At 36.8% G+C, this 26,001-nt stretch overlaps 1 protein-coding gene across 3 annotated transcripts in view; it reads right to left on the bottom strand.

The window, feature by feature from the left end:
• Nucleotides 1-25,765, bottom strand: part of PAN3 (PAN3 poly(A) specific ribonuclease subunit) — a 68,979-nt gene extending 43,214 nt beyond the window's left edge. The window contains exons 1-5 of one of the 3 annotated variants that reach the window (XM_010293528.1): nucleotides 25,643-25,765; nucleotides 14,695-14,761; nucleotides 12,987-13,057; nucleotides 10,485-10,547; nucleotides 1,488-1,649 (exon numbers count right to left, since the gene is read on the bottom strand). In XM_010293528.1, the coding sequence (XP_010291830.1) occupies nucleotides 1,488-1,649; nucleotides 10,485-10,547; nucleotides 12,987-13,057; nucleotides 14,695-14,761; nucleotides 25,643-25,735 (456 nt within the window). In that variant the 5' untranslated portion in view covers nucleotides 25,736-25,765. Of the gene's footprint in view, nucleotides 1-1,487; nucleotides 1,650-10,484; nucleotides 10,548-12,092; nucleotides 12,097-12,986; nucleotides 13,058-14,694; nucleotides 14,762-25,642 lie in introns of all 3 variants that reach the window. The other 2 variants (XM_010293529.1, XM_010293530.1) reach the window with 2 other exon arrangements.
• Between the last annotated feature and the right edge of the window lie 236 nt (nucleotides 25,766-26,001).

Below are 26,001 nucleotides of genomic sequence, written 5' to 3'. Positions count from 1 at the left end.
ACCTTGAGGGGACCTTGAGCTTACTGCCACAACTTTGGAGGGCATTAAGTACTGAAGAGACAATTGGCTCCTGACCAGAAGCTAGCTCTCCAGCCTCCAGAAACATTAAGTCTTTTTGCCCTACTCTAAGTGTAGAAGATCAACAACAAACCTTGCTGTGACAGAACAGCAGAGAAAACAATAGAGGATATGAGTACAAACAAGGCTTTTCCTGCCCTTTAATGTCCAAATTTGAAGACAAATTTTCTGTTTCTCTCTTCTCAAAGCAACTGTCTACTGATTAGGGTTTGCACTCCCATTAGACACACACAGTAAATTCAATCCATCAATCTTCTCTCCCTTCAGAAAAGTAGTGCTTCACTGGCTCCAACCTCTCCTCTGCAACCATGCCTGGTCCTTCTACCACTGTTTTCTTTATGCTTCATTTTTACTGCCCCAGTGGCTTTGCTGCTTCCCCTGCAGCAAAAGGGCCAAGACAGACTTACGCCTAAATGCCCCTACACAATGTAGCATCAGTTTGCCTGCATCATGCTGCCTGTCACCCCAATTTCAATAATGCAAAGATGTCCAAACACCAAGTAATACAACACTAGTGTTGGTATGGAAAGGCTCCGTTATGAGCTTCACGTTGGCCCTTACACGGTAGAACTTCAGCAAACTAAAAGAAACTCTTAAGGTGCCACCATTTCTATTTATAATTCTATTGTCAATTTGCCCATTTCACTCAGAAGACATCAGTAAGAACATAGCCCTCACAGAAAGGCTAAAGTAATGATCTCTGAAGACACAAAAGCACCAAAGTGCAAAACAGTAGTAAAAGCAGCGTTGAAGTTATGACCACTATAGTAATTTCCGTCTAAACCCCATCTTAAGGGACATCACGCAGATTCTTCCTAGACCAGAATTATCCTTCATTATCATCCCAAGGATAGTCTGCTACTTCTGTACACAGATGCTCAAATCCAGCTGTACCTCTCCCCTGTTTGGAGCTGAAGAAAACTCAGGAAGCAAAGTAACAAGAAAGTTTAACAAGTAAGTTGAGAAATATAAACTATCCCAACTTAAAAATTAAGAATTTATACTTTCTGGTCATGGTGGTTACATCTTCAAATACTGTACTGAGGGCATTTATTTGCATTAAGTGTCAATCATTTTAACAAGTATCACTAATTTTACCAGTAGAAACCTTCCTCACATGAAAATTGAAATAAAAGATTAAATGTATTCTAAAAGCAAATAAACATAATGATCACTTTTGCTCCTCCTCCACAAATTATAACATAATCAAGCAAAGTACATAGTACATGGTGGGTAAATAGAATAAAACATCTGAGACACTCTCCTGGAAGGCCACTACACCTACTTTGTGAAATAAATACTTGATCTGATCTCAACCCATATTTGGAGTGACTGCTTCTAACATTTTCCAAAATATAAAGTAAAGCATCCAAAACACCGAGAAAGTGACTAATAAAAAATAATTTTACCTGTAAATTGTTTTCTGTGACTCTGTTCCACCAAACCATATTGATGGGTACTCCTGTTTTACACCTGTCAGCCAGACAGCCGATAGGGTTCTTTGATTTTCTTGCTTTTGATCCCACCGGAACTATCCTCTCATCCAGCATCCCCAGTCGATACTTCCTGGGCTACGAGAAAGAAGGAGAGAAACCAGGCCACTCCTAACAACCCTCATCTAAAGCTACACTAAAATAGGTATTACACTGTGATATGTTTTCTGGATTGGTGGAATAGGAAACAATTTGCAAGTAAAATTTATCTGAGACTATTTCCTTTCAATCCTGACTACTTGGTTGTAATAAACAATACTTCCAAAAAAAGAAAATAAACTTCAGGGACTGCTAATTTTTTATAAGCAAAACTTTCCATCACAAGTCAGCCACTGAAATATGAGTATAAATTGGGGAATTTATAAGAATAAGGAATTGTTTAAAAAAAAAAAAATCTGTGCTTCTCAGATACCTTCAATCACATCATAATACTGAACTCTAACAATTCCCTTGAGACTTCTACCAAACAGGAAGTTAAAGCAGCATACAAAAGCCAGTGTTAAGTTCTCATTTTCTAAGACTCATCTGAAGACTTGTTTTTAAAAAAACAAGTAAAATTGAGTAGCCAACTGTAGCAGAATTCAATGAGAAAAACATTTCTGCTGACATTACTATTCAAAAGACTAACTTCAGCTACTATCTTAAGTGAAGGCAGACAAGAATTACTGTGATAAATGCATTGGAAACAGACTTAAACATGGGAAAATAAAACATGCTTGAAGTGAACATACAGGAGGTACTTGTGCCTTAATAGGAGTGACATTTCTATTACGTTTGTAATAATCTCAACAAATGAAACTATTTATACAGCATGATATGAACATTAAATTAAAAAGCACATTGTAAAAAAAGAAATCTGTTAAATACTTTCAAACAGGTAAAGTAAAGAAGTTCTCCAAATGTCTCTATGCTTTCAAACCACTCTATACCTACCTTGATAGTTAATATCCCTAAAAGAAATATTTCATCACGTATGCACATTTAGACCACAACTTTTTATACCAATTATACTAACAATTAGATCAAATTGCAGGGGTTGGTCTGCTTTTCTTTTGCTGTATTTTTTGGTTGTGAAAAATCCAACTATTATCACCTGGATATATACCACTTTTTAATTAACCAAAAAACTTAACTTACCTTTATTCAGATATCTACTTCATCTGGCACCTTAGAAATCTTTGCAAAGTCTACCTTGACATGCATTTTAAAAATTGTTCCTCAGGAAACAAGGCAAGAATCCAGCTGGAGAAGATTCCTCATTCACACACAAACAATGCATAAAACACAGGACAAAACTACCATAAAATGGCTGCAAAACCAAAACCTAAACAGATTCCCTCCTCTACTTTGCTGAAAACTTTTAGGACAAAAGCTTTATAAAGAATTAAAGCTCAGAAGAGTCACTAGTAGCTTATTTGCCTAATAAAGCACAAGGATCCCAACATTAAGCATGAACTACAAAGGCAATAAACTGCATGTTTTGTAATAATAAACAACAATGAATTTCACAGTCCCAGAAATTTGGTAAACTGTGTGATGGGTAGCACAAAGTCCTCCTATAGTTCAAATGCAAACTGATCACACTAAAGCTAACTTTTATTTATTGGAAGACTCAACCACTGGGCAACTTACCATTTTAGGAATTCAAAAGGACTACTACTGCTACCATCATAAACTGTAAAGCTGTAAGGTGTGAGAAACCAGACACAAATAACACTGCACTTCAGGCCAAGGTTTGAATGCAATTTGTGTTTTTCCTAGCCTGGCTACTGGAAACAATAGTTGTCATGGTTTAACCAATACTTAACAGTATTGTTCCAATTGGCAAGGAAGAGTAACAGCTTCCCTATCTACCTCCGTGTTCTACCAGGCACGGGGGCACAGTTTGCCTTGGATTATTGGACTACAATCTAGTGTCCAAACATGTTCCTATTCATTAAGGTTTCTTTTAATCCTCCATAATAAAAAGGTGATCTATAAATACTTTGAAAAGGAGAAGCAAAACAAAGGAGGAACTGAGCCAATGTGAAGGGAGGCTATTTCAGTTACAATGGGATTCAGATCCCAGGCAATAGAATGAAAGTGCATTTTAGGCTTTATGAAGGACCATACTGGTGGGGTGAGGAGGAACAACAAGCAATTCCATGCCATAAATCAACACAGAGACAATATGGGTTCATATACCAGTAGTTCTTGGCCTACTGGTATGAAAAAATTAAACTAAAAAGCAGGCAAAACTAAAATTTTACTTTCATTATCTACTATAAAATATCACCAAGAGATTACTAGGCCAGGATTTCATTGTTCAGACATCAGAAGATGGACAATACAACATTAACATTTGGAAATAAATTTCAGTCTATTTGCATCAAAATAATTCTGAATTACAATTGTTTTCAATGAGCAAAATGGCATCTGATTCAGAAATCTAATCTGACTTTACAGGAAACAAGAAAATACAGAAAAATGTCTGCAAACAGGAGAGATTCAACAGAAAGGAAGTATCAAATAGACTGAACAGTTTGAATAAGCACATCAACTGTTACATCCATGCCCTCTACACAGAGCAGCAAATAAAGCAACAGAGACAGAATAGTGCATCTTGTAGGAAGCAAGAACTCAGCATCCACAGATCATTTCTGAACTAATTTATCTACCTAATACAGAGGCATGACAATCTGGGCAAACAAACTTAACACCCTGGCATGGGGACAATTCCCATCGGATGATTACAAAAGCAATTGCCTTTCTGTGCGGTAAAAGAAGAAACTGTTCAGCCATACAGATGAAGGGACAGTTCAACATACTGAACTTTTTTTTGAGGGAGGGAAGGTGGCCAAAGCATTTAAGTACTTCATAATCCTTCAGCAAGTATTTCTCAACTGAGCTTGCAACTCCCAATACAGTTACAAGTTCCAAAAGAGTTGCGAAGGGTCAAAAACATCACAATTATTTTTAAATTGAAAAATAAGGTTAAACACAATAATTAAGATGGAATTTCAGAGAAAAAAAACCACAAAAACCAAATTATTACAAGGCTTAACTGGAACAGTTCAGTTCCTCCAGGGCAAAGAAGTGAGAAGCAGTAGTAATTACTGGCTGCAAATGTTTACATGAGGCAGGGAACAGCTAACTACCTTTAATTGCTAGCAACAGCTTGGCTCCCCAAGGTGAGAAAGGTAAGCATTTTCAACAGTAGCTAATAATTATAACCCTTGCCCTGAAGAACCAAGTTGCTGCCAGCAATTAATGCTAGGAAGCTATTGGTTGGCATGATTTAGAGGGAAGATGTTACATCCCAAAAGACAAACCCCTGAAGTCTGAGAAACATTGCACTTGAAAAAAAGAAATCCACTCTAAAAACAAAAAGGTCCTTCTTGAGTAGCATCTTCACTTCAGAACACTACTACAGATGAGTAACTTAATTAGCCCACGCTAGAAAATATTCCTCAAGTCAGCTTAATTACTTGCTTCCCATTCATTCAAAAAGAAGTTTGGGAACATGTTTAGCAAGTCTGTTTTCTTCCTACTATTTGCTCTAACAGTATCTTTGCCTCTAGTTCCTCCTGTTTCATGGACAGTGGGCAATGCCACGCTTCTTTCCAATTCAGAGTTGGACACACCACTGTTCTAAGATGTTCTAAGGCTATCCGAGAGAAATAAACCTAAACAAGAAAAGGTTAATGAAGATTCAAACTATAAAGACTCCTCCATGTAATATTTCAATCTGGATAAGCTGACAAATCAAACTACACAATACTGAAGTTTTCTTCCACTGAAGATCTGCAATGGATTTTTTCAGGATCACTCATGTCCCAAATTACATTTCTGTTCCTTAAAACGCACTTACCTCTGTTCGGCTTTTGACTTTTAGATTTTCAAGACATTTTCTGTACCAAAAATGCTATGTCTGGCATACAAACATGTGAGCAGGCTATTGTGTTTTAAAGTATTGTGAATAATCTGAGCTATGGTAATGCTTTCTATGTGCATATACTACTGAAGCAAATACAAGTGATCTTAAGCCTTCCCCATCACCAGCTAAATTGAACAGCATTACCTTAAATTACCATATCTAAAAGGTATCACAGCAGCATTAGCTAGGGCTCATCTGTTGTACAGTGAGTTGACTGTATCTGCATGTACAGATAAAAATAAATATGACCTTGTCAGACAGGAAAGATCAAGTATGCAATATCATATTTTCATTGTACTACTTATAACAAAATTAAGCAATATATGCAATTTTAAGTTTCAACATTGACTTGTTTTGTAAGACTTCAGGTTTTTTTAACATAAGTTAATAGCAGAGAGACCATTAGAAAAAGGGGTTAAACACTCAACTAGGGTGCTAGTCTACTGAAAAAGAACCAACTTTTGTTAGCTTTTAGTTTTCAAGACATAATACAACTGCAAGCCATTGGTATCATCATCATTGCTAATTTCACCCAACAGCCCTAACTGGTTAGCTGGAAGACAACAGTACTTGAAACACCCGGCTATGCATATGAACTTCAATATTTTCCTGAGGTAAAGCACAATAGTCCGGGCAGAATCCCTATACAGGCACAATGAGCTAAGCATCTTAATTGTGATTACAACTGCATAACTGGATTTAGTAATAAATTCTACAAGGAGTTACACTTGAATATTTGGTATAGTCACCAGGAGTATTTTAACAGATTTGCAAGCTGCTAATATGAAAAAAAGAAGTTGTCTTGTCACTACTTTTTAAGCTTTGTGGCCAACAGAGCTACAAACCCCTTCATGTGGTTTGGGTTTGTTGCTAACCAAGATACTCTCTTGTCTTCCTCTTCTTTCATTACCACCTCTCACCAGTAGAGAGGTAGACAATACTTGTTTTCTGTCTCAACTTCTGAAGGGTGGAACTTTTTTTTTTTTACTTTGATATTGACAAAAAATGGAATAGAAGCCTGGTCAACAGGTTAAAAAATAATTGTGTGGTTGATTGGATGGTGGGTTTTGGGGTTTTTTTTTTATGAAAAAAGGACTAATATGCTAACATTGATAATGTTTGTGTGTTCATAATTTTTTTCAATGTTATACATTGAGATTACATGCACTTACACACTAGCCACCCTTCCATCTGGAACCCTTTTTTTAAATTGTTCATGAAACCCTGGGTTTAGCTGTGGATAAAACTTTCACTAGTCAAAAAGTATCATACATAGACAAACAAAAAGGATTCTTCTACCCAAAGAAAACTAAACCATGCAATTTGACATGGAAATAGGTCTTATTCCAGAGCAACATATTTGATAACTGCAAAAAAAAAATTCTTGCTTCAATCAAATTTTAGAGTGAAAGCTGCAATACATCAGGCATTACAACTCACATTTTAAACCATAGCTGAGGAAAACGTTTCAGGTGCACACACTAAAAAGTGTATTTCATGAGTATATATGCTGAAGACATGGAAATTTTTAGGAGTTCAGAAGGAGCTAAGGAAAACTAACATATTTTAAGTTAAATCTTTTTTCACCAATTCTGCAGCCTAGCTAGATTAGATGAGGCATGAATTACCTAGCTAAAACCTAGCATGGATGTAGTAAAGAACTTTGTCAGTACAACTAAGAAACTAGTACCACCTGCTGAATTGAAATATGCTGGTGGAAAAGCAGGCTTTTTGCACCACCAGAGCAAACAGTTCTAATTGTGTAGTGAAGACTTGCCAGAGTACCACCACCCCAAGATGTACTTTCCAAAAGTCCATTGCTAAAAGGGCACACAGTGAGCAAACTACAATTTTTTTTAATGTTTAAAGGTCTCTAATAGGCCAGAAGTTTTTATACTACTTATAAAAGGAAAAACAATGCACAGTTGAAAACCAAAAATATAAGAACTAAAGACTGATGCAACTTTTACTGTGGTCTTTACTAAGCATTTGATTTTCTATCTGCTTTAAATACTTGTATAGTGTCTTCAACAAATGTATGCACAAGTTAAAACAGCTTTCAATTATTTTACTGCAATCACTATTAAAGACTACATACACCTTGGTATAGAAAGAATCACAACTTGTAAACAGAAGCAAAAGCGTCTTGCACATACATTTGTAGTTAGTTAACTGCTTCAGCTTGTAGGCTGCACCTGACAAAATCTAGGTGGCTAATAGAAAAAGTTATGCTTTAAAAATTAGGAAGGAGTGCAGCATTTAAAGTTTTAGATGTCTGTAGGTTATAACATATCTGACCTGCTTAAATACAAAACCAAAACAAGCAAAAGCCTTAATACAATTCTAAGGTTAAGTGCTGCTCTATGCAGTCATCTTATTCTGCTCTTTTCCTTCAAATACACACTAGGATGAGGCAACAAAAGTATGACAACTCCACATCAATGTAAAAAAGGTACATATTTCTAAAAGGAAGTGCTTTAATAATTTGATTTCTTACATACACTGATCACTAATCCATACACAAAAATGAACATGAATAACACGCCACATGTCACACTTAAAAATGAAAAATATCACACTATGTAGTAATTACTAAGACAACAAGAGCATACAATGAAGGAACAATTCCAATAACTAACTATTCCAAAGAAAAAATTAAAATAATTTAGATAATATCATACCCTTAAAACACATTTTAAACCGAGGTAAACATGATGCTACCTGCAAAGATCTATTTGTTTTCTCTAGAAGCATGGTCTGTCTTTCTATATTCCTGCAACAGCTTTTTTTGCATCACTTAAACTGTAACGTTTTGTTATTGCAGTAGGGGTGTATCATCCCAGAATGAAAATTTCAGGTTCAAAATATAAATTTAGCCCAGGTACATTATAAAGTCTGTGCAGCCACAATTCCACAGTTTACAACACAGTGACATGACATGGTGTTTGGTAATGACCCCTCAACTTCTCAAAACACGATTCATGCTTCTGAGATGGTATTCAGGAGGCTATGAAACACAAAACAACTGTCTCAGCACATTTTTATTAAAGGTAAACACCGCAAGACCAAACATGGCACACATGGCTTTTCAATAAACACCACTGAGCAATATAAAGATCTGGTATCAGAGGTGTCAAGATAGAGCTGTAGACAGGAAGTTGGAGAGAAATATGGCTTCCCAATAGCTAACAAAACTAGATGGAGGACAGGACATTCAAAAACAAGTTTAGGTCTTAAGAATTTAATTTCCACAAGACCTGAAGTTACTTTTTTTTTTTTTTGAGAGGAGAAACTCTCTTTGTACTCATTAAAAAGCTTCCATTTATGCAGACTTGCCTTATAGGCAGTCTTTTGTTTCAAAATTGTTTTATCTGCATATTTATTACTACTAATTAAAGTTACATGAATTAAAGAAGCCTGCTGTCCAGTCTCACTTGCTGTAGCAAACAGCAGCACTCTGTTCTGGGTGAACTTCAAATAATCTCTCCTATTCTTTCCATTCTAGTTTAGAATCTTTTGGTCCTGGCTTTTAGTCACCTAAAACCAATGGAAAGAGTTCTAAAAACGGTTCTTCAAAATACATACAAAATGGCATTAAAATTTTAGTAAAAGTAGTTCACTGCAGCAGTTGGTTCTCTCCTTCCAGTCTGTGGACCAGCAGTGGTTCTCACCCTCATGCCTGCCCCCGCCCCGGTGTGACTGAACAATTAAAAAAATGAAATTGAAATAAACCAATGTTAGGAACTTTTCAGAAGAGTTCAGTTTCCATGAGGATTGAAGGTATGAAAAAAAGTAAAATGTAAAAGCAATGCTTTTCACTATCCTGTAAGGCTGACCAGTGACTAGTAGGGGAACCCTTTAGCCTGGATTAGTGGCAACAGTCTCAGAAAAAAATCAAACAGAAGTTTCATCATAGATTTTTTTTTAGTGCATTAAGCTGTCATTCCCTAGACAACATATTCTGATTAGTTACATTGGCACATGTTTTCATGAACTGTTTACCAGAACCAAAATGAATACAAGGGGTTTTCCAGTCGGACCATTTCAGAGAAGAGCATTTTTCTAGATAACAGCTAAAGCCAATTTAGGAAAAACACCCAAAAAGTTCAAGTTCAGAATGCCACCCTATTTTTAACAATCATAACATGTATATGAAGAAAAAAATAAAACAACTGTGACATCATTATTATTCTCAGGAAAGAGGGTTAGTCTACTACTAACTCTAGCTTTTGTTCCATGCTTCACAAATCCTATTTGTGCATTGTAGATTAATACTTACCTGAAAACGTCTTATAGGCAATTCACTTTAAGGTTGCTTGTCTTACTGCATGTGGAGTTACAACAACCGGACAGTAAATCCAGAAGGTTTTACAGTTGACAGAACCTCCACCAAGGCTCCATCTACAGAAATACTTAGCTCCTTTGATTTCATTTTAAGTATCCTATAAAAATGTCTTTAAATAGTAATCTTAGCTTTCCTGAAATCTAAAATTGAAATGCAGTTTAATAATTTCTAAACAGAGAAAATAACCTCAAGAATGTTCATAAAAATTCAAGGACTATGTTTACTTTTTAAACAAAAAGTAGAATGTCTTTAAACATCAAAATAATCATAAACAACTTAAACAGCCCAGTCATACTAACTAGTTTCAAAAAAAGATGTCTAATTAAAAAGCAAAGATATTCAGAATTACGATCGTCAAGTCTTATCTTTAGTACTTTATTGATACCAATTATTTACGTTCATATGGCTTGCCCACTGTTAAAGAGCTGCCAGAATAACATGATCAGCAATATCCAGAGACAGTGAAGACTAATAAATTTAACTTCCTTGCTTAACACAGCTACATATTACATGCTTTTACAGAAACTACTCATGGTTTTACACAACACAAACATGCAGTTTTTACATAGTTGCAAATAACTGAATAGTTCTAAATATTTAAAATATCACAATTTAATTTGTAAAGGAAAGCAAATGCTCTTTATTCACTTACCAAGACTGTATTATATCTGTCCTCCAAGTCAGTGATAAACGAAGGAAATGCTGGTTTTGCCAGCTAGTTTAGAACAAACAAAACCTTAGCTCTGGGCTCTTAGCAAGAAAATGGAAAGTTTTTTCCAAATAGTAGACGTTGTAAACACTTACTCTTGAGCTAGTCACCAAGGCTCCCTTAGAGTCAACGAACAGAAGCTTGCACTTCTAGAAGGCTATCTATCTTGTGTTTCAGCAGGCATCAACCACTGGCCTGATAAATCACATTGCTCAAGCTCTAAATAAACCCTAGTTACTGGGGTGGGGGGGAAGTGACACAAGGTTTTAAATAGCTGGCACACAAGCCTTTAGTGCTTTTGAGGAAATTACTTAATACAATTTGAATATTGTACTCAAAAAATACTAAAAATATTAAGAAACTACATCCATGACTATTTGCAATGTATTGCCTAGTAAAAGTCAGCCAATCACAAAAGTGTGATTAATTTCTCATAATATTACCCATCAATTTTTATCCACTTAAAGCAGTCACTGACATTTAGTCTTTCCCAAAAGACCTCTCAATGTGAGCTGAACGTTCCTTTAAGCTGCTCATCTCTCTCTGCTGACTATAGAGGGAGCCTGGATGCCTAGACTTTAGACAGCTCAAGTAATATTAGATGAAAGCTTCCCTATCACTAGAATTACTTAACCAACTTCTATACAAACATTCATTACAAAATAGCAATCAACAGTAAATTGTTAATATACAAAGCAAAATAAACCTCTTTCGATTAATGCCAGTTATGTTTGAAATATTAATTAGAAAAAAAACCAAGTCCATCAGTTTCACAGATAAATCTTTCTCTTGATACTATTTTAGCAGTGAGTAGCTTAATTTGCTGATTGTTTCTGACTTGGTCCCTTTCCCCAAGAAAAGACCCTACATTAGTACTTGAGCTTTAAACTCAAATTTTAATTGGTTTGTTTTCATTTTGTACTGTTTAATTAACTTTGAAGTAATTTTTAGAGGCAGTTGTCACTCTGGCAATACTTCTGTATGATAGTTCATCTTCTTTGGTGCATGTGGTTTACATAAATAAGCACACACTCACACACATGCACATACTTACATGTGTATATATACATACATATGTGTGTGTATATATAAGCCTTCCAGTACTTAAAGGAGGCTTATAAGGAAGATGAGGACAGACGTTTTAGCAGGGCCTGTTGCAGTAGGACAAGGGGTAACAGTTTTAAACTAAAAGAGGGTAGATTTAGACTAGATCTAAGAAGGAAATTTTTCACAATGAGGGTGAAAGCCTCTGTGCCAGAGGCAAGTTGCTGGCACAGGTTGCCCAGAGAGGTGGTAGATGCCCCGTCCCTGGAAACATTCAAGGTCAGGTTGGACGGGGCTCTGAGCAACCTGATGCAGTTGAAATGTCCCTGCTCGTTGCAGGGGAGTTGGACTAGGTGACCTTTAAAGGTTCCTTCCAACCCAAAGATTCTGTGATTCTATGATATATTTATAGTATTTGCAGTCTGTGTTATAAAGGAGTGCATGCTTATTTTCATTCTTACTATCCTCACTAAGTGGATAAACAACACCTTTATAGGTTGTTTACATCCAGCTTCCAGTGCACTACACTGGCATTAAGGAAAAGGGGCAATTCAGAGATTCCATGTAGTCTAGATACATAATATTAGGAAATCAACATTCTACAATAGCATTTCATTTCAAGGAACATCAGTCTGATGGGCCAACTATGGTCATTATCTTTTAGCTCAACCATCACCTGCAGGAATGGTACAGAGCTCCCAATTGCCAACATGCAAATGAAGCTCTAAGAAAAGTCACAAGCACGCTGACATAGCTTGCTTTCAAGACAATGATTATCAACTACAGGAAAGTTCAGGATCGTGTGGCTAATAAAAGAAGTAGTAAAACATGAAAGTCATCAGTGAAAGTAAAATTTGGTAACTGGTTGGGACAAGATAATGTCTTTTTTGATAATCTACAGTTCACAAAGATGAGAAGGAACTCTGGTGTAATCAAACTTTTGTCCCAAACCATAGCTTCCCAATAATATCAGAGTGTCTTTCAAACTAAATGCACTTCAAACTGTAAGAATTACTTTCACATCATGTACAAATAAATGGAGTAATAATTCTTAATGTATTCAGAACTTGTTGCCATGAAGACTTGCAGGTGGCTTTGTGCCTCAGTACAATAAAAATAATTTGTTTTCAGATTCAATAAGCTATATCCTAATTTTCATATTCAAAGCACTCTCAAACTTCAGTTTACAAGTACTTGGCGTATTTCTTAATATTCCAGCAGCAGTCTGATCTGGTGCAGCAAAAAATGTAGTAAGATCTTGTATCAGCACCGACATATTAAAATAAATCTAGTAACATTAAAAGAATCATCCGTATTTCACCTAGCATTTCGAGTTATTCCAGATCTTCTTCCCAATCATACTCATACACAAACATGCTACTTGAGTTAGTTGTTGCCTACCTTCCTCCTTTGAGACACACTGAGAGCAGCAAAGTCATTAAACAAGGATGAATTTGGTGAAGTTAGTGGATCTGTAAAAAGAATGTAAAACAATGTTACATATCTCTAATACTAAAAAGAAATTTTACATTTTTTAACTTATTTCTGTATGGAAAAGGAAAAAAATACTTTTGACAAAACTAAGTTTAGCAACCACACTGCTAAAAAAAATGGCATTTATTAGATTCTGTGCAACTGCTCAATTGAAATGGTGCTCATTAGCAGAATTTAGTAAGTTTAATTGCTGTTGACACTATTTAATGTCCATCTGCACAAATTTAAATCTGAACTGAGGGCAAAAGTCTACATTCTGTTAGTAGCTTTTTACTGCTTTTTCTTTGTCCCTATGCATCCTTCCCAGAGTTGAAGCACCAAGAACTGAATTACAATCACAGATGCCACTTAAAACTCTGAACTGCACAGGTAAAGCTGTCAAATTAGCAGATGACTGCCAGCTGTAAACATTGGTGTTTTGATGAAACACTTTCTTCAACATTAACCAATACTCCTTAAAAAGATAATTCCACAAGTAAAGAATAGCCTGGAGAGGGCAGGAACGTGTAAGGAGAAGAAGAGGACCTGAGACAACAGAATTTAAACTGGTTTCCAGAAGTCAGTCTGGTTTCTCTCCTTCGCATGCATCACCATCACTATGTGGCCTGTTGCAGTCAAACTCTGACTGCATTTAGAACTGGAGACCTCCACTGCCTTGAATAGCTAATTGTTCAGTGGGGGAAAAGAAGCAGAATGAATCACAAAACCTACTGGAAATGAACCAGGAAGAAGAAAAAACCCACAAATTTCAACTTTCAAGCAAGTTAGTTTTATAGTACTAACTATCATGCTTAAAAAATTATAACCCTAGAAAATAGACTAGCTGCAGGGTCAGACATGCAAATGGAGTTCTAGAACACCATTTACACAGCAATTTTCAGAGCAGAAATATATTTTAAATGTATGCCCTTGCCATAAGGGAGTAGCACCCTCTTTAAAGAGCTCAGTTTGTCAGCTACAGCTGAAATAATCTGCAGTGATTCTGAAAAGCGCATTACAGAAGTTCAATATACCCCCCACAATAATTTAGTGAGTACGTAGGCCTGCACTATAAAGACATTTTGTTCAGTTGAAAACCAGGTTCCCTATAGCAGGGGAAAGATTATAAGAGGTGAAGTACTGCTTACAGGACAAAACTTAATAGCTATTAGAAATCATCAGTTATGTGATACATTTCACAAAACCAGTATACCCTAAATTTAAGAATAAAAACATTCTTTCCACACAATGTACATTCATTCCACACAATAACTTACTTGAAAAGCACATTAAAAAGGGTATTATTGCAGAGCAACATAAGTGCTTAAGCTATCACTGCTTTACAGTGGATATCCCAACTAGATTTTACTTGAAGTGACAAGACCAATAATGATTCCCTCCGCCCCCCCCAAGTTTTTCCTGACTGGAGCAAAAAGGAGGCTGAAAATTTATGAGTTCAGTAGCACTTCAACTTTGTATTAAAAGTAATCACACAATACACTACTATTAAAAAATAAAGTTCTACTGCATCTCAAATCAAAGGAGGAAAAAAATTCCCTTAAGTCTCAGTTCTGCAAAAGTGAATCTCTCAAATCGCCAAACATACTCTCATATGTACTACTTTAAAAGTACTTACCATGGCCTGCATACTGCTTGGCACTGTCATTGAGAAGGCTAGGGGAGCTGCTGCTATTTGTTACCCTCTGCAAAAATAAGACAAAAGTGTACATGTAAAATAAAGCTATGAAAGACTAAGTGAGGGTGTTGGGGATGACATTTAGAAAATTTTAAGGGTAGACTACGAAACCTGTGTTCAATCACCATTTAGTAAATACTCTAAACAGACAGTGGTTTGTAGTTGACAAAAACGTTTACTAAAATGAAGCATTTTGCATGAGTAATGCAAACCAAAAATGACTGTACACTAAAACAAAACACTATCTTCATGAATTTCTTCTAACTTGTTGGGGATGACATTTAGAAAATTTTAAGGGTAGACTACGAAACCTGTGTTCAATCACCATTTAGTAAATACTCTAAACAGACAGTGGTTTGTAGTTGACAAAAACGTTTACTAAAATGAAGCATTTTGCATGAGTAATGCAAACCAAAAATGACTGTACACTAAAACAAAACACTATCTTCATGAATTTCTTCTAACTTGAGAGAGTCTACCAAATCTCTGGTTCTCTTCATGTACGTTGTCAAAACATCAGATAAGCCAATTACTTATCTCCTTTAAACACTCTTTTTTTTCACACTGTATTCCTGAAACAACTCCTCCCTTTATTATACACTATCATGACAACATGAAACTTTTCCAACAAAAAATACTCAAGTTAGTGTAACATTTGATAGATTCTTTTTAAACCCGTTGAGACCTTTCAGCAAAATTGGGCAATTCTTTTAAGCCAGCAGGACATCTGAAACCCTCTCAATGTTCCTCCTAGGCTCCACCTGCTTCTCCTACATTCCTCTAGAGATATGGGCTAGCAATAAACTGGACTAAGTGAAGCAGTGTTGCTCTAAGAGCTACCACTGCTTTGATGCAGAAGTTTAAAAGTGTCTCTCCTTACTCCTGCTTGTTATTTTCTTTGACCATTTTCTTCCTGTTTCCCAACAGGAAGAAAAAGTGTGTGAAGAAAAGCAAGGCAAGGTCATGAAGTGTTCTCCACCACTAAGTGAGACTACCAGTAATTTGTTAAAAAAATTCCCTGGCATGCTTTTGGCCCACATCAACCTGGACTCCCCCGGCCAATTTCCAGGCACTATTCAGCAGTGAAAAGATTTCAGATCTGTTCAAATAGACAGTTTGCATGCAGCCTTTGCTTTACCGGGAGAGCGTACACCAGCACAAACAAGCCATTTTGTGCCAGCTGGCCCTAAGCATCAAGGAAAGTTTCCAGGCATGTTTAATTTAGTAGTCTAGACACAGACTAAGACTCAAAACTGGTCACAGAAGTTCCTCTTTATGCTTACATTTTTCAACGGCCAATCTCAATGTTGATGGCAGAGGGCAAGAAGCTTACTACATTATACTTCAGCGCCTCTTCATCTAATTCTTGACCAGAAAGATCAATATTCCGGAGAGAGTTTGGTAAGAACAGAGGAGAATCAACAGAAGCTGGAGTGTTATCCAATATGGTAGAACTGTAAACCTACTACAATTCAAGTTTCTCAACATTTGCAGTTCTCGCATTACCACTGACTTTACCAGAAGCTGCAGCTTTTAATACCTGTATCTAAAAGAACAGATTGTGTAAAGTAGTTTTTATGTGGAAAGCAAGTTGTAAAAACACAAACACACACCAAAACCAAAAGAAATCCAAACAAACAAAAAACAACTCAAAACCAAATAGCCTGCACTGTTAGAAAAGTAACTTGAAGAAAGTTTTGGTTAACTTTATGTACTTCAGTAGGTATCTTGAAACATTACCCTCTCAACAACATGCTCAATCCCTCAGTGTTTTATTCCCCGTGTATTATTTCCATTATCTGTGCTCCACTGCTTACATCAAGCTTTCTACAATCATTCAGGCTTCTCTAATACAACTCTTCCCTCAATAAAGTACACAGTACTATATGAAGCAGAACCACAGCACATGTAGATGTCCTAGGACAATGTGTAACATATGTACACCACCCGTAAATACTATGTAAACTTTTAGCTTTTCCAAGACTTGAAGAAAGCTGTTTGCTATACGCTCTTTCCTTATTTGATGCCATCTGTCTCACATTCCTAAAAATACTGAACTGACAGTGACACAATGTAACTCTCACTAAAAGGTCAGCGATCAACAATTAATTCTTTACACAAAAGGGATACCTCTAGTGAAACAAAGTTTACTCCTTTCTACAAAACAAGGTAACACTTTGGGAGACCCTCACTAAGTTAACAATCTTGCCCAAGTTCTGGGATGCTCATTCTCCTCACCATCACAGAAATAAGAATACATCAAAATAAATAATTTCTGCTTATAGTAGCTCAGTTATTCACACATATTCCCTTCCTGACTAAGCAATGGAAAGAAGTTAAATAGTTTTTCACAAATATTTAAAAAGCCTTCTTCTTATGCAACTTTTCTTGGCATTTGATATATCCACACTGATCCCTATAAGAAGAAGTGGTTTAAGACGACATTTCCTGAAGGGAAACTTTCAGATTTGCACAAAATTTGCATATGGCTTAAACTTGGAACCAAGCACTTTTGTGCCATCATTATTCTGCCTCTTCAAGTACAGGAGTTAAACATTCAATCAACAGACTTGCAATGTGAATAGGTGACTGCGGCGATGAAAATCAGTGCTGATATGATCACTAAAAACAGTGCATGCAAGGGAGACAACAGATTGCAACAGAACAGATTGTTCAGGATTCTGAAAGCACAGTCCAAACAAAGCCTATGAACATCAACTGTGCTTTTTGCAAAGTCAAGTCTTGTTCAAGGTGCAAACATATTTCAGATGAACCAGGATTCTGAGAAACCAAAGCTTCTCTCACTGACCTTGGGCAGCTCTTGCTTTAAGAACTGCTTATAAACTGTACCTTGAGTGAGGTTAAAACCTCCACTTCACCACTCACTTCCACAAATTTTTCATTTTGCTCACTTTTATTACACATGCACAAGCTTCTTACCTTAAGGGTATTCATAGAAGTCCTGAATGTAATCAGGAAAGGATTTTTAAACTGTTTTAATATTAAAATTTCTACAACATCCAAAAGCATTTAGTCTTAATGAAGGTTATTCCTGTATCTGATTTTCACCAAGTCAGGCTGAAAATGTCTTGAAAGAAAAAAAGAAAAGAAAACCCAAGTACTACTTGTTATTTATTTTTCCAGAAGGCAGTTTTGATTTTAAATAACACTTGTCAATCTCTTCTAATGGTGTTGAACTCATTTTCATACAAATTCAGTTTCAAGAAGAACGCAATCCCAAGAACCTCCAGCCCAAAAGATGAAAGCTCCAGAAAGGTAAAAGCAACCATTAACACGAGAAGAAAACTAACTATTCACTCCTATTTAGCCTGCCAGGCAAGGCAAGCACACACATGACAGCTTCAGACTTTTTTAGTACATCATTACTTTCACCATACAGAAATTAATATAGAAAGACAACTTTGTCATAGCCAAGCACCACACCAATGTCACTCAGTTCCATCTTTGCCTGCCTATTGCTATGATTTATTGAGGTTCTTTAAGCACTACTTAAAATTCAACTAGGGTGACTGGCATACATCCTGCCCCTGTCCCTTTAAAGGAATTAAAAAGTTGTTTCTGTTCACATCTCAAATCCACTGCAGAACAAAACTGTCACATTCATCCCTCTCCAAGAATTTAACCTGAGGCTTCAGCTTAAAGTATTTCACTCTTGAACCTTCCACCAGTAACAAAACACAGGCTCTTCCATTTCACAGAACAATTGAGAAATCAAGTTTTTCAGAATACTATGTTAATACCTGAATATTCAAGCAATTAAGTTAGAGGAGGGGAATATGCTTGTTCAGAAGTTTCTTCAAGCACCAGGATTAATCAATGTAACTCACCTCCTCTTAGGAAAAGACTGTGTGAAAAGGTACTGTGTCAAAAATTAAACTTTTGTGGAAGTGCACCATTATCTTACCTAGATGTAAGATAGCCTACTGCATACAATGTTTCCTATTCAGAACCTCTGCAAGTTAAGGTCTTTTAAAGAAGTATTTTCACATAGGCTTTAAAACAACACTGACAGCAGATCGACAGCATCACTGTAAAAATAATTTTCATACTAGGTTGCTATTTTAATAATAGTTTTGAGGATTAGATACTTTTCACAGGCTCACAGAGAGGTTGAGTTGGGAAGGGACCTCTGGAAGCCAACTGGTCCAGCCCTCCTGCTTCAGCAGGGCCACCTACAGCTGGTTACTCAGGACCATGTCCAGACAGCTTTTGAATATCTCCAAGGGTGGACACTGGTTCCACCCACTTTGCACCCTCCCTTCAGGTATTTATGTACATGGATAAGATTCCCCCAAGCCTTCTCTTCTACAGGCTAAACAGCCCCAGCTCTCTCAGCCTTCCCTCACAGAAGAGATGCTCCAGTCCCCTCATCATCTTCATGGCCCTTTGTTGGATTGTCTACAGTATGTCCATGTCTTTCATGTACTGAGAAGCCCAGCTCCAGGTGTGAATTCACCAGTGCTGAGCAGAGAGGAAGGATCACCTACCTTGACGTGCTAGCAATCCTTTATCTAATACAGCTCAGGACACCATTCACCTTCTTTCCGACACCTCCCTGGTGCAATATGCCAGGAAGAGGAGTGTTACAAGAAATATTCCCACCTTCTAAAGGTATACACCACCTTGCCTCCACCCTTCAATGTTCAGTAGTGAAACCCAAAATTGTAACTGCACTTAGGACAAGTTTGCTTTGCTTTCATCTCCCTCCACGAAAGTATATAGTTACAAAATTCTCATCAAGCCAGAGAATGAATAAAGCTTTGCTGCATACAATTAGATCTAGTTTTACATAGCTTATGGTACATGACTTATCTTAAGTGAGGGGGTTTGCTTTCTTCTCTCCATTTCTTTTCCCCAAAATACCTAAGAGGTAGCATTTATTCCCTCATCTCCATATTCCTCACCCTAACCCTGAGAAAATATTTATATCAGAAAATATGAGGTCTATTCCTGTGTTAAGTATGTTATCTCAAAATATTTTGCAGTATGTCACAAGCTATTCATCTTAATACTGTTCTACTGGAACTATACTTCAGAATATGTCTTTGTAATTTTTAGAATAATGTTAATTGGACTATAAAAGAAATCATCCTGCAAAAGAATGAGATTGTCACAACCAAATAAATCATTGTTTCGTTGTCAGATTCTGTGACCTACAAAGCGTGATACCTTTTACTTTCTTTTTGAAACAATCCAAAACTTCTCTTCAACAGTTAGCATATCTGGCACCCATCTACAGCATATCCCGCTCACAACTGTCTGAACTAAAGTAACTGGATTTCTTCAGAAAGCATTATGTAAACAACTGCATAATTTTAAATATAAAATAGCACGTCCACAGTTCCACTCAGTTCTCAACAGTTAAATTTGAAGACATTTAGAAGCTTCTGTGCTATACGAAGGGTTTTATTACTCGACTCTTGGCAGATGCAGCAATGGGAACAAAGGTCTTTGTGTTTATTCAGCTGCAAGGCTTTGAAGTAAGCATGGTCTCTACTTCTCAGGCTTTTGAAGAACACTTAGTATACCAGCATCAGCATGGTGAAAGCAAGCAAGACCAATTCTTTCCCATTGTTTGGCCTTGCCAACTTTAGTACTGAAGACTGTTTTTATCTTGATTACAGTGATTAATTGAAAAGCTGTGATTCTTAGTTTCTGCATGACCTACAGTCCAATGGAAGCCACATGGTTATAAATCTCATCCTATAAGGATGAGGATAAGGAAAACTGGATTTCTGAAGTAACATACATGAAGACACCTTCTACTATTTTATGCTCTTACAACCAAATTGCTCAATTCTAATATGATATTATAAGTTTTAACATCAAGGAACTCCTCTGCCTCATCCTGCTATAAATTCCCTCCGATTATTCACATATCCTTTTACCATCCCAATATAATACTGTGTCGCAACATGAAAAATAATGGTCCCTTTAGTAGGGACAGGGTTACATCCTGGTAAAGGTTCAGTCAGCTGAGTGAAGGGCTCTGAACATTTCCTGCAGCAGCTTAATAGCAACCACCCAGGAGCAATATGCGGCCCATTCCCCAGTAGACTTCCTACTGCCCAGGTATTTCGGGTTTTAGATTTGGATGTTCACAAGATCTATGTCTAGTGGTCAGTGTCACAAAGTTGCAAATACTGAATTTCAGCATCAGCTATTGCAGCTTGCAAATGTTGTTTTATTAACAGCCAAAGCAACATTCCAACAAAAATTACAGTTATAGTGCAGCCTATTATTATACCAATAGCAAACCCAACCAATATATCATAAACAGACATTAAAGCTTACAATCAAGAATCCTTGGCCAGGAAGGTACCACCACCCTAGCGGGTACTTCAACTAGCCCCCAACAATGTTCCACTTTTATAAGGTATAGCATTACCTATGCAGAGCTATTAATATTGATCCAGAATCAGGCTGCTGCAAGTCAGGACCTGTTCTATGGTCCGTATGGTGGTTAACCACTCAGTGTTCCACTTGTTCAAGCAGGAAGCACCACTCACAGGAAACTAACTCACTCACGTCAGCATTTACAGTAGCTTAGGCCTTACACACTGCTAAAGCTCCTTTCCCACACCACCTCTATCTTTGACCACGGCACAAGTTAGTCAAGTGGCAGCACTAATGCCAGAGCAACAAAGACACCAGCTAGCCAAGTGGCACATGCAGAGCGACTGATCAAACAGCCAAGCATCAGAGGCACCGTGGCCAGCCAGCTCCTGCCCCCTCACTGCTGGGAAAGCCAAAAGCAATGAGCTGCTTCTTGAACCACACCTTTGACTGTCTCTTGGCTGCTGCTATGCCAAAAAGAAAAAGAACAGCTTCAAGGACCGCATGCAGCCTGTGGGCCATGTGTTGTGCAGGCTTGCTCTGTTATTAGGGAAAGGGAAAACAGAAAATATATGCTTTGATAAACTGGAAGCCAATACTGCTAGTGTAGCATATGAAAGCACTTGCAGATTCAGGGAAGAAGAGACACATGAAACAAAGCTGTATTACAGAAAAATGCAAACCAATGAGGACAGGAGACTATCAATCAATAGGAAACTAGTTAGTTACAACAGAAGAGGCCAACAGGGGGCAATGAAAGGTTGGCTAACAGCAAAGACCTTTGAGGTAGTGGAAGGATGAAGCAAAGAGACATTTTTCAGAAAGGAAGAAAAAAAAGAATGAGCCACAGCCACTTCAAAAATCCTGCCTCTCCCAAACTGTACCAAAGATTTTTACTCTTTTTTTCACTGCAAACTGAGCATTGCCATTAATTGCATCTCTACCACTAATCTAACCCCAATGAGATGTTCTAGATCTCATAAAATATTCTTCAAATACAAGTGAAATCTCAGTCAGAAATATGTGTTCTGCAGAAATGTTGACCACTAGTCACCTACATTTATTATCTACGTTTATTATCAAAGCCTCCTCAATTCGTCATGATACAATCCACTTTTACTTTCCCTCCTTTTGCTGCTTAACACCATAACACAGATTACGCACTGCACACAAACACATGACGATGGCAAAATTTGGATGCAACTTTGCTTGAGGCAGTTGGCTCCTTTACATATGCATTATGATTACCCCAATATACACAATCACATATTCTTTTCAACAAACCTCAGTTATTTGCTGACATAAATACATTCTGGAGATCAATTAGTCAAAATTACTCATCTGTTGAATCCCTGATGATTAGTTTAGAAGGTATCTAGTGAATAAAGCATTGACTGCAGGAAGATTATCTCACGGTAAAAGAAAATGAGCATTACCCAGAAGAGACTGCATCTATTGCTATCTTTGCTAGATTGAAGCCAGTTAAGCAACTTGAGCCAAACTTTCTACATGTGGTCGCTAACTCTGTTCTTCACCTTCCAGCTGCACAGATTAGTTTCAAAAACTCTGAGTTTCTAGTTTGCCAGCACTGTGTGTGTTTAATTGCCATCCTTTTTCTTCCCATGCCTCTGTAAAATGCAGACTTTCTTCTTTCATAAGGAAAGCATTCCACAAAGTCAGATACAATAATTGTAACCTGCACAGGAAAGCACACTGCCAACTAACAGTCTTCATAAGAAGGATATGAACAGCATGCAGGAGTAAGGCATGGAACTGTAAGCTGAACACTTAATCGACTATCAAATGGATGCTTATTATGCATGCACCATGCATCCTGTGTCCTGAATAATTCCCATTTATAATTTCCCCACTGAAAAAAATTATACAATGTTATGACGAATACAGCTCAGTGTATCACCTCAAGGCTGCACTGGCAACCTAAACTTAACATACTTAAACATCTAACTGTATCTTAGTGTTTTTCTAGCAGCGCGTTTATTTGCATGTTTGTGCAATTTCCCAGTTTTAAAAACAAGTTGAAAAAGTTTCTTCATATTGCATCACTGATACATCTATTTGTGAACTGCACAGACCCAACAGAGATGACTAAGTAACTCGTAAATGGAGCTGATGTTTTCATCTCCAAAAACAAAACTAAGAAGCTAATGAGATTTTACAGAAGATCTCTGATGTTTCATTGATGGCAGAACACTTAATTTCCAGTATCTTTAGTTTGATTCAAGGCCCTGGACAGAAATAGGCACATGGTTGTTTTCTCTCCACCCTACTTTGCCCCAACTTTGCATTATGCCAACTTGTTTCTTTGTCCCAATTTCTGTGCATTTCACTTGTGCAATTCCAGTCCCCATTCTGCAAGTGTCCCACCAACATCACCTCTCAGTTCCAGTCCCTTCACTCAGTCTTTCCAAGTCCCTTATTCACTTATCTTCAGCTCAGTTTCTCTAAGCCCACAGCATAAGTTTTTTTTCCCTTTATATATCCCTCTGCTCAAATTAACACAGATGCAGCTGTCTTTTTCATTAAATGCAGATCCACTTCCATGCTGCCTCAGTCTGAAGTGGAAGAGAAGGAAAGAGGGAAGTTTTCCTGCTCGGAGTTCAGGCAAGGCCTAGATTAGGCCAGAGCTGTAACTACAAGAATGTATTCAAGCTGGAACATGTCAATGAAGACTGCATCTTTGGGAAATTATCTAACATCTAGGAAGTCTCCAGCAGGTCTATATAAACCAGTTTTGCAAAGGTTTAATCAAATGACAAAATCTGGGCAAATTTTCATAAAGAGAGCAAAAGGTATATCCTTGACACAACCACCAATCTATCAGATTTAAAGTCTCCATTCCAAACCATAAAGCACTAGTAATTAAAATAAAAGTCACTAAAGATTTTTCCCTCACCTTGTTCTCCAAAGGTCTGAAAGACATGGAAAACCACATTCCGAGTGGCTTTGTCAACTCAACTTTGTCAGTATGGACTTAATTTAGAAGCTGACACACAAGCAAAACAAAGCATTACCAGCTTTACCTACGCAAATAAGAACTTAAATTACATTATTCAAAAGGGGGGGGGGGGGATCAGTATAAGAATGCTTTTTAAACTGTAGTTCAATGCCTGTAAGCACTTTCTCAACACTAACAAAATCCTTCCTCTGAAGTAATTTTCCTTAGCCTCCAATGGGTAAGAGGCACATCAATTTCTTCTCTTTTTGAGAAAAGAAACACAATGCCTTGACTCTAATCTCACAGGCATTAGTACAGTGTTTAAAAACCCTACGAGCATTCATGTTAGATGCATGCCTTATTGCCTTTCTAGAAGAAAGGGTTATAAATAAAATTGTGTTTAGAAAGACACCAGTGTTGCTGTAGGATACAGTTTAAGGATACAAAACATAATGACTTTGTGCCAAAATGATAAAATTATATGAGCTCAGTGATACCAATACTTGTAAATGTACAGACTATAAAGCAATAACCTTCTAACTTCCATCTTTAATAGTACACTTTGGGATCAGAGGTTAAAATTTTTCTTTTTAAATCATGCACCACTGTCAGTAATAAACATTCCCATAGTTTTGCAATTCTGTTGAATGAGAAAAATCCATCCTTCTTGAAAACATGCAGAAAAAAAAAGAAAAGAAAAAAGGGAACACACCTAATTATTTCCCACCTTTTGCTGAGTTATTTTTCAATCCATAATACAGCCACAATTGAGATCAAAGTAAGCTCATAAGAAGAGTTTCCTTGATATAAAAGAAGAGAGTTGTTGTCAGGACTCAGTGCGAACTGTTTGACTTGTGCTCTCTTTCATTTACCAGAAACTCATTTGTTAAACCTTTGAGTACAGGGAGAGACCATCTTCTTTTCAGCTTTTCAAAAGCGTAACAGTTTGAGGGAGTTATTATAGTACTTCATGTGTTAATTCACTAGATATTCATTTAGGTTTTAAATATGACAGCCTATTGCTGTGAATTTTGCATAATGCTACCTACACAATAAATTCCACCTCACTGGAGCTCCTATGCCAACATCTACAGAACACTACAAATACATTTAAAACTTCTGAAATGTTTTCTTGTTAATTCAACATCACTGAACGCCACCAGAGACTGAGTTTACAAATTCTGAAATTTTTGCATAGTAATTTATAGGTTGGAAAGTTCACATTTTGCTTCAGTGACTTTTGATCTTTGAAATGTCTCAAAATCTAATTTTTAGATATTTAGTAACATACGATCAAAATTAGCTATGAGCCTGAAAAGAAATCTAGGAACACAGAGTTAATATGTGGCAAAGCCCAACCTAACAGCTCAGATATGTACCAATAAAACCAGAATAATTTTGAAGCAACAATGTTGTTTCATTTCCATTTGCAAGATTAAAGTGAGCATATACTCTGTACACCCTAGAAGATGACACATACCAGAAGGCTCTATTTTTCCTGCTTGAACAGTTTTCCCTTCTTGGTGTTAATGCCAGACAGAACTAATGAAACACTATACAATTCACTGCTATTACCTGCATCATGGGATACTTTGTTTTTTGCAGGATTTCCAAATCCATTAACGCCAATGAAGCTGGTGCTAAAGTAGGAATCTGTGAGACTAGCATCAGCTAATCCACCACCATCTATTCCAGGAACTAAAAGAAAAAAAGAAAAATGTTTCAGAAAATTAGTTTACTTGCTAATAAAGTTTAATTGCTAATGTCTCTTACATACTTTTTTTGGCAGGGGGTAGAATAGGAAAAGGTTGGTAATACTGTATTCCAAACCTATCTTCTCAGCAAAACAACTAAAAACATATTAGTACACAGAATGAAAAAAACTTTATGAAAGAGATTGCTAAATGACAGCATATGCAGCATGAAGTTACAGC

The sequence above is a fragment of the Phaethon lepturus genome, unplaced genomic scaffold, assembly GCF_000687285.1.
Source record: "Phaethon lepturus isolate BGI_N335 unplaced genomic scaffold, ASM68728v1 scaffold17488, whole genome shotgun sequence".
Classification (NCBI taxonomy): domain Eukaryota; kingdom Metazoa; phylum Chordata; class Aves; order Phaethontiformes; family Phaethontidae; genus Phaethon; species Phaethon lepturus.
The sequence above is the reverse complement of the archived record's forward strand: the minus strand, read 5'-3'. Positions and strand labels throughout refer to the sequence as shown.